The 10005-nt window shown below is 45.0% G+C and overlaps 1 protein-coding gene across 3 annotated transcripts; it reads right to left on the bottom strand.

Annotated features, from left to right (window-relative positions):
* Nucleotides 1-264: 264 nt before the first annotated feature.
* On the bottom strand, nucleotides 265-9969 carry LOC118783578 (Rab interacting lysosomal protein). 3 transcript variants are annotated; one of them, XM_036537507.1, is made up of 8 exons: nucleotides 9232-9969; nucleotides 7289-7412; nucleotides 6297-6418; nucleotides 4359-4553; nucleotides 3597-3769; nucleotides 2633-2755; nucleotides 2327-2431; nucleotides 265-1758 (listed from the first exon to the last, which is right to left on the bottom strand). In XM_036537507.1, exons 1-8 carry the CDS (start codon nucleotides 9583-9585, stop codon nucleotides 1623-1625), a joined length of 1332 nt encoding a protein of 443 aa, XP_036393400.1. In that variant the 5' UTR covers nucleotides 9586-9969; the 3' UTR covers nucleotides 265-1622. The 3 variants fall into 3 exon arrangements, with proteins under 3 accessions (XP_036393400.1, XP_036393401.1, XP_036393402.1); XM_036537508.1 differs by having other exon boundaries at nucleotides 3597-3766; XM_036537509.1 differs by having other exon boundaries at nucleotides 7289-7409.
* Between the last annotated feature and the right edge of the window lie 36 nt (nucleotides 9970-10005).

Raw genomic sequence — 10005 nt, 5'->3', positions numbered from 1 at the left:
TCCTCTGGCAGTTTCCTGGGGAAGTGCTGGTCGTTTCCTCCTATTCAAACCCGCCGGGCTGCTTCAAGGATCAGGCCCCCGCACCCAGGGCCGGGACAGCCCCCGTCTAAAGAGCCCGAACCTCAACTATCCCCCTCCCTCACGCCCCCTTCCACGGCCTCAGGGTCCCCTGTCCCAGGAAATCAGGGGCACGTGCCCCCAAAACACGGACGCAAGGTCGGCGGCAAGGCTGGAAAAACACCATGTGAAACTGGGTGTTCCCTCTTCATCTGGCTTTATTGAGGTCTGATACAGTACCATACAAAGCTTCCCATTAAAAATAGACATTGTACAATCCTTACAAAAATAAAACATACATAGGAAAGTATTTTATAAAGGGGAGGCAGCACTCTATTGTAAGATATCTGACAGTAGAAGTGACGCATCGGCAGGAGGGTCATGGATACTTATTGTCCCATTTCCCTTCATTCTACCTGAAGAGGGAGGGGTGGGAGGGAGGAGGGTAGGTGCGGGAACCATGATTGCACTCTCTCATTTCCCCTCAAGGAAACTCAGATTTCCCCTTCGAGTGCTGAGACCAGCCGAGGCTCCTTATCAAAGGCAGACAGGCTGGCTAGACACTACCAGGAGATGCAGTATTATTAGCATTATTCATGCGGTGGCTCAGCCTTTGTGGCATTTCACATGAAATCAAATGATTCCTTAATGATTTCTGGTCTCTTAATAACTAAAAGTACAGAGTACATTAAATCTGTATATAACTGAATCTTAAGGGCATGAGGTAACATACTTCAGCAAAAACAGCTGATGATGGGTGACCCTCCTTAATCTGACACACATGTCAATCATTTGGAACATCTAAAAACAAGCTCAGCACAATTATCTAGGGGAATCTGTCCATCTCCACCACCTCTCGAGTATCATACATACACTCAAGCAATTACATCATTACATAAATCACAGTAAAATATCAAAAATAACCATAACAGAATCACACCTTATTTGCCAGAGTGAATGACAATGAAGGGAGCATCAATGAGCCCACACACTCACTCTTCCAGTGAGAGACCCACACTGTCCACACACACAACAAACTCTGAATAACATCAGCTATGGAGTATTATCACAATTACAAGGCATGCTGGGAGTATTCTCTCCAAGTGCTCATAAATATGGAAACATTACCACATCAATATTAAATACTGTAGAGATATAAAATTAACTATTGTTTTTAAGCAGATCACAGTCCCAAAAAATTAAGTTTTGTTAATAACAAGCTGCCGGCATTGAAGTATTCTAATGCCCTCTTGTGGCACAAAGATGAACCAACAGTCACCTTTTCAGATTTTGGTTTTCCAAGGGAATACAACTTGGTATCTTTGGTTACTGGGTGTATCAACACTATTTTTTCAATCAACAAAAGATATATATAACATGGGTTATATATAAAACATATTACCTATCATACTTTCCTAAACAGGTTGAGTACATCTTTGAATACAAATACATATTAAAAATATAAAAGTAATGTGATGCGGCAGGCAGTGCCTGAGAGGCTGGGAGCCCACACGACTGTAGCGCTGCCACACAGGAGCAGTCACATGACCCAGGGGGGCAGGGCTTCAGGGAGAGGGGTGTGGCTCCACCTTCCTGGGCGGTGGCTCCACCTCCTCCTCAGGGACGATGATCTCCCAGGAGGATGCCGTGTTCTGATGTGCGGGGCTCCGTCCGCTGCCAGAGCGCGTGAAGAAGCCAAACCTGCGTGCGTGTGTGTGTGGAAGAGAGGAGGGGAGTGCAGGTGAACCACTGAAACACACTCACAGAAAAATCCCTCCCACTCCTGCCCTGTAACCCAGCCCCCACATCAGCAGCTCTCTTTAAAGCTTCGGTTATGAAACCACTTGGTTCACAAAGCCATTTTTTATATGACTGAGGGAAATTAAATCTTCAGTAACAGCATTTCTGGGGGGTGTCATGCAGTGATACAGTAATGAAATGATCTGTTATACAATGGTATGGTGTGTCCAGCCCTAGAGAGTCCCTGTTTCTGTGCGAGGAACAGTGCTGCCGCCAGTGCATTTCAAACTGAGAGACACAAGCCAAAGACAAGCACCTCTCTGCCTCCCCACACACACTGTATCTATCAAAGAAATGGACCTTATCTGCTGTCATTGAGAGTATGTGTGTGTCTGTGCGTGCATGCATTTATCTGTGCGTAATGTATGTGCGAGTGTTAATGTGTGCAATGTGCATACGTATGTTTGTACGTGTCAGTGTGTGTGTGTGTGTATGTGTCTTTTCGTGAGTAGGCGTGAGCCACACTTACAGGTTTCGGATGCGGGACTCTGAGGGGGCCTCTGTGTTCCCATCAGGGCAGTCACCGTCAGTTTCGTCCCTGCTCTCGAATAGCGGTCCCTTGTCATCCTCGTCGCTGTGGAAAGAAGCCACGCCCACTTACTCTCAGCCTGGGAGTACCACCATCCTTCTGCTTCCATCTAAGCCCCAGTGGCCACCTCAGACTACTCACTTGGATTAGGTACCTGCCACACCCTAAACAAGCATTACTCCATACTAAACCTACTAAGTCTGACCCACAGGTTGGCTCCACCCCTCCCCAGCCCCGCCCACTGACCTGCTGCACTGATCCACAGGAATGCCCAGCATCTTGGCCTTGATTACAGTCCTCTGCTTCTTGATGGCAGAGCGCACTGCATCCAGCAGAAAGCCTGGACACCTCTCATCATTAAGGATCTCCCTGTAGCATGGACATGGACACACACACACACACACCTCAGTACATTATTTAAATCCACCATGAAACATACAAGTGTAGAAAGATAGGTCCTCTTTGTTGATGACATCGAGACACTGGCATCCTGAATTCACTGCATTACATTGCATTACCCATGATGTGTGATCCAATACACAGGTCTTTGCTTATGGACACATATAGCAGCATCTCTTCCATCAGCAGTCCCTCAGTACGTGGCCCAGACTAACAAAAATTACAATGACACCGATATCCCAATCCCACTACTGTGTCTATAAAAGGCTGATGTTTCTAATTTTGAATTTCATATTCAAATGAAATCAAATGAGCTGCAGATCTCAGTTACATTCACTTCCCTTTGGCTCTCACTCACAGTGGCTGTATCAGGTAGCAGATACATCATCTTTGGAACCAATTTAGTTTGATATGAACGTGCTTAAAAATTATGGTTCTTGACATACAAAGCTGTGCATTTTGACTGTTTAAACATGATGCTCATCAAATGCATCAGCTTCACTTACACTGCTTACACACATGTGTACACACACGTACATGTACAAACACCCGCACACACACCCAGGCACACACACATATACACACACATAGGCACATACATTATGGTATGCATATGCATGTACGCACATACACACACACACACACACACACACACACACACACACACGCATGCAGATACAAACACACACATGCACAAACACGCAGTGTAGCTAAACACATCCTTCACCCTATAACACTAGCCCCCCCCCCCCCCCCCCCCCCCACTTCCTCTCTGACCCCCGGGTAACCTCTGGCAGAGCTGTGCACCCACCTCTGGTAGTACGCCAGCTCCTCCTGCACCAGGAAGAGGTTGGCTTTCAGCTCATTCCTCTCAAACAGCATGTCCCGCACTTCCTGTTTGGTGAAGCAGGGCCGGTTGGGGTCCTTCAGGTCAATGATCAGTTTGTCTGTGAGATCCAGCTCTGTGTGCCCTGGGCTGGCCTGCTGGAGTCCAGCACAAACATGTTTATGTAAACTCATAATGTATAACTTATATAACTTATAATTTATAACTCGTAATCCATAATTTCCTGAAGAACTGGGGATATTTGTAAAGTTTCATTTTGGCATAGTTAACTGTTTTTTCTCTGTGGAAACAGCACTACGGGGCCTCCCAGTCATGTGACCATTAAAGAATGAGGACTGCTCAGTGTGCTAAAGCCGTGCTGGCGAGCAGGAATTCCCCATTCGGGGTCATGTCATGTGTCTGGTATTTGCAACCACTCCTTATCTTCCTTATATTTCAGAGAATACAACATCTATAATGCAACTCAATTCAAAGCATGGCAGGCATTTAAATGCTGTTGTTTTTTCAGAAGTCTAAGGTTCAAATGACTCATACACGGGCAAAATAAACACTGAGAATATGTCTTAGACTTGGCACCAAACAATAGAGAGATTCATAGCCCAAAGTTCAGATGGTCAAACAGCTACAGTGGACGGGAGATAAGCGGTCGCAGTGACCGCAGGGTGACTGACAGCGACTGTGCAATGACCACACACTGGTTTGCTCTGGATAAGAGCGCACACACACCTGAGGCACAGCGCTGGCAGCGGTGGCTTTCTCCAGCTGGGCGGTCAGGCGCTCGATCTCCTTGTGCTTCTCGCGCAGGTCGGTCTCCAGGTCGGCCTTTCTCTCCACAGCGCTCTTCACCTGTGCCTGTGTCACGCTCTGCTTGTGCCTCAGCTCTGCGTTCATCTTCATAAAGCGCTCCAGCTGCTCCTGCAGCTGTAACAGCACAGAAACACAGCTCTGTAACACCTTACCATTACACCTCACAGAAACACAGCACTATAACACCCCATTGTAACATTCTACTGTTACACCTCACAGAAACACAGCACTGTAACACCTTACCATTACACCTCACAGAAACACAGCACTGTAACACCTTACCATTACACCTCACAGAAACACAGCACTATAACACCCCATTGTAACATTCTAATGTTACACCTCACAGAAACACAGCACTGTAACACCTTACCATTACACCTCACAGAAACACAGCACTGTAACACCTTACCATTACGCCTCACAGAAACTCAGCACTGTAATTCCCTCCCATAAAACCTCACAGAAACTCAGCACTGTAATTCCCTCCCATAAAACCTCACAGAAACACAACACTGTAACACCCCGTCATAGCACCCCACTGTAACGTTCTACTTTAACACCTCACAGAAGCACAGCATTATAACACTGTACCAGAAACCCCAACCATAACACCTCACTGTAACATTCTACTGTAACACTTCACAGAACCACAGCATCGTGACACCCAACTGTAACACCTAGCTGGAACAAAGCAACATAACTCTAATACCCCATTGTAACAGTGCACTGCAACACCCAACAGCAACAGATTCAGTTTAAAGTAAGAAAGACAGTGCGCTGTAACACCACACTGTAACAAAGCGCAATAATACTTCACTGTAACAGAGCCCTGTAACACCTCACAGCGGAAGTACAGTAGAAACATGATTTCACCCAGAATTCCACACAATGGTAGATGCCATTGGCTAACCAACCAAAGATGAGCTCACTGTGTCTTCTTGTAAAGCTTCTTTTTTCACAGTCTCTGTAGCTAGCATATTCTACCCCAAATACCTCCATCTTGGTGTTCAACTGTCCTCAATCTTCCACACGCAGTCATTGGACACACGGTTGTTCACTTCCTTTTCTAACAAATGAAAGTCTCTGTGTCTGTTTGCAGAATGTGCAGCTTCACTAAATGTCACTCCAAAGCAAGTCAAGAATAACTGAACAGACACTTGAGTCTACAAAAAACCAGACTAGCTTACCTTATTCTCATATTGAATACAGATCATGAATTTATTTATTTATTTCTGTCTTTAATCTTCACTTCGATTCACTTTTTATTTATTGTTCATATTTATGTACGTACTTCTACAGTTACTCTCAACATTTATTTATGCACTTCCTCTCACTATTTATTTATTTATTTATGCTTTTATTTAAACTTTTTTATTTTTAAATAAGTCATCTCTCATCCTCTATAAAGAGAAAGGCGAGTTGGATTTTGGGTTTTGTAATTATATTGCCTGTTTTTTGTACAGAGCGGACTCCTGGCTCTTGTGTGTGCCGTGACAGAGCTGCAGGTGAAACAGGGACATTGTTCAGGCTTGTTCTCTCTGAGGTGTGGCTCCACTGTGCTGACAGACACACAGTGCAATTACTGGATTTTCTGTCCAGCTGCTGCTGCTTATGAAACAACAAACGCATGGCAATGAAAGTGATGAAAGCTTTCAATTTCTCAGGACAGCTCCACCCTCACAGAACATCACTCAGATTCCAGGAGTGTGTGTGTGTGTGTATGTGTGTGTGCGTGCGTGTGTGTGTACAACAGCAGCAACAGCAACTGCAACTGTGTCTTGCGCCCACCTGACGGATGGACCTTATCTGCTGTGTGTGTATGTGTGTGGCAGTAACAGGCGTGTCGGTCTTTACCGCCTCCACCTCCTTCGACACGGTCGCGATCTCCTGCACTTTGGCCCGAATCTCATCTCTCTGTTTATCCACCACCTCCTTCAGCTTCAACATCACCTCCCTCTCCTGCCTCTGGACACGGTCTGTGGGAAAGCGGCACGGATCAGAACCGCACGTGCAAGTGCACACACACACACAAACACAGAGAAATCTCCACGAAATGGGCTCCTGAGTATAACACATCACCTAATAAATGCATCACAAGGTCTGTGCAATAAACCGTAACCACTGTAGCTTTATGTGCAACGCCTGCATGAACAGAGTTAAATTAGTGCAATAAAATGAGCCACTCTACCACAGTAACGTAATGCCTGGGGTGAAGTCATAAGCGTCCTCTGCGACAGGACTCTGAGGTGGAGGACCAGCCTTTGGAGCTGATTAACGTGTCTGCCTTTAACACTAACACAAACTGGAGAGGGTGCATCATGTCTGAAGGAACTGTGCAAAATCAATCCGTGTGACATTTCCACATGGGAACAGCTCTTAAGGAAGGAACAGTTTTGTGTGTAAGGCCATTTCTGTCAGTCTGTGCAGAGGTAATGCACTGCAAACTTCCTGGTGGAAGCAGCATTTAATGCAAATCGTAGAAGGCCTGTTCATATGTATTGAGTGAACTTTAACATTAGAGAGCATGCAGATATATTGAATGATTATATAACATTTTAATTGTGATAAAGTGCAATGACATAGAGGTGGTGGTAACAGAGGCTGGGGCCTTCTCTGTGCTCAGAAGAATGCTCGAATGGAACAGACACTCACAAAATGTGCACAACATGTCAACACAGAATACTCCTGTCCTGTCCAGTCCAATCAACACACTTCTCACATTCCACTGCACGCTGTCCAGACAATGTGTCTGTACATGTGAGATTATGTGGGTGTGTGCGTGTGTGTCAAAGAGTGTTTGTATAAGAAAGTGCATGAGAGTGTGTTGGTGCACATGCATTTCTCACCTCCCTGGCTTTGACTCCTCAGCTGACACAGCAGTTCCTGGTTCTCCTCCTGCAGGTGCAGCACCTGGGCCTGCAGCTCCTCCGCCCTTCGCCTCCATTTCTCCTCCTTCTGCTGGAGCTCCTGCTGGGAGCGGCCACAGACACATCTAACAAGTGCAGGACGCAACACGCAAGCTTTTCAAAGCAGATTCCGGTGAGGGCAACAGCTCCACCACCACCTACACCGTTTTACAATAATGTACAGTAATCACTTCCCTCTTCAATCTCATTTGAGGAAACATGCTGTGTTCTATGTTAAAACATGTGCCTGAGCACATAATTCTAATTGAGTAACTCATGTATTCAAACCCAGTGCACACAGGCATAGCTCCTCCAGCCTACACTATATCAATGACCATACATCCTTTTTTTTCCATATTTGGTCTTATGCGTTTCAAGGTTCATCAAAAAAACTTAATGAAGTCATCAAGAACATGCAAGTTATCTTAAGAGTTCTGATTATTCTTTGTGGATCACACACAGAGTCTGTAAAATGCTTTGTCATACTTCGCTTTTGCCCCGCAGAAAGTTTTGCAAACACCTCAAATTCCCTTCACTTGCGAGGTCATCACATACACAGAACTTGCTGCGGTTTTGTTCTTGTTTGGCGCTGGGGCATGCAGCCCACTTCATAAAAGACGCCCTCTTGAACTGGGGTCTGAACACGGTAACATTGCGTCCCTAGAGCGCGCAGTGAAACACTGTGTTCCTTTTTCGCCCTGTTTGTCCCTCTCCACGCGATACAGTGCAGCCCTTCTCTCAGCGCGTGGGGGGGGGGGGGGGGGGGGCCTGCACATGCCTGAGAATGTAGCCAATGTGGGCAGAACTTGCTCAGAGTCCTGAGGAGTCAAACAGCAACAGCATAAAAAATACACTTACAAAAACTGCTGCTACTACAGCACATATACCACTCGACTGTTGTAACAGGAGCGGTGCTAGTACTCAGTAGCAGCGGTAGTAGTAACTGTGGTAACACGGTGAAAGAAAACTGTTCTGTGACGTTACAGGGTAAAATGTTGCGCAGAGCAGGTGCGAGAGAGTGTCATGACAGTGGAGCACAGGACGAGAAAACGGAAGTGATCATTTCATGTTTCACAAGTATAGTGTACATACAAACTCCAGATGTGGCAAATTCTCTTCCCGTCGCAGCCCTGGACGTGAACACTTTCCTCAACAACATTAAAAAGTGACGCATCTGAAGCATTTAGATTATCCTTATAATCTATATAATATAATATAATATAATCTTATATAGATTATCCACTAAATTCAATGATCTCTTTAAAGAACGCTTTGAGGACTAAACTCGAAATAGCTCCAGTCAAAACCATATAAAATCTGTGCACAGATTATACAATACTCTTGCGTAATAAACAAGGTAGTCAGCAATAGTAAGAAAATATTAATCACGGTAAAGTGCGCATCGAGCACAGTCAAAGGTTTTAAATGCTTCACATACTGAGTGCGTGTTTATTCAGAGTTGCAAAATGGCATTACTTGTAGAATCCCAAATTAAATGCATTCTTGATTAACAGTGCAATGAAGTAAGGTCAAAGTAAATAAATGTCTCCTCATTATCGAGCCACAGTTAATTGTATTAAATGGTCTGATAATAATTTCTCAATCTGTTCATCCGCTTGACAAAGATTATGATAATCAATGTAGCTACAAAGTGACTAGTCAAACAGGCCATAATCAAGTTAGGTATGGAGTATGCACCCTAAACATTTACGCGGTGGGCAAATCGGGTACATGTGCTGCGTTACTTTTACTTTTTCTGATAGCTAGCCTGCCACTAGCACATGATGCTTGTTCAGATAAGATATAAAGTAGTCGAATGTGCCTATTTATACTGGAAGAGACCTCGAAAGCGGATTACTGCACCCCGATTAAGCTCGACTTACCCTTATTTCGTTATTATTACTGCTGTCCTCGGATTCTTTGACACCTCGTTTCTTCTGCTGCTGTACCTGTAGCGTCTCGAACGCCTTTAAAAGCTCCTCTTCTTTGGAGCTGTGTACGTGGTTCCTCGCAGCGAAACTCTCCAGCAGCTCCAAAACTTTGACTATTTTCGGCACCAAGCCCTCCGCGCTTTCTTTGCCATAGACGTCAATTAGCTTTTCCACCTCGGACCCTATTAGTTTTGCAATTTCATACACATCGTCCACGGTCAACGAGATAAATGCCCTTTCCAAGCAAGCTTCTGGCTTCTTTGAGTCCTGATTCTGTTCCATACTTCTCTCGCAGCTCTTGTTCATAGCTGCACTAAAACATTAGCTAAACAGCAACCGAAACCACCTCTACTGCTGTCGTCTGCGTGACATGTCAGTTGTTCTTCCCTCCGAAGCGACGCAACGAGCTTTCATTTTGGGTTTCAAAAGAAACTAGCTTGCTAGTCACCAAGTAAGATAGCAATTTTTTTTCTCGGAAAAAAAAACGGTCGATGCAACGTGATATGTACGCAATGCTTAACAAGTCAACTGAGTAGGCTGTTAGCTAGCTACTTAAAATGTAAAGCGTAATGCTATAGTTAACCTTAGACTTGCACGTTTGCGGATCGCACTTGAACGGCTTCTGCCTACGTCACGTGTAGCCTTTAATATTTGCTAACAAGCTAAAACTGAAATGACAACCCGTGCACTGTGTCCATCTTTTCCCAAAGCAGACTTCAGCGGATG

This window comes from Megalops cyprinoides, chromosome 9, assembly GCF_013368585.1.
Source record: "Megalops cyprinoides isolate fMegCyp1 chromosome 9, fMegCyp1.pri, whole genome shotgun sequence".
NCBI classification, from domain to species: Eukaryota; Metazoa; Chordata; class Actinopteri; order Elopiformes; family Megalopidae; genus Megalops; species Megalops cyprinoides.
Note: the sequence above shows the minus strand (reverse complement) of the source record. Positions and strands in the feature narration are given on the sequence as shown.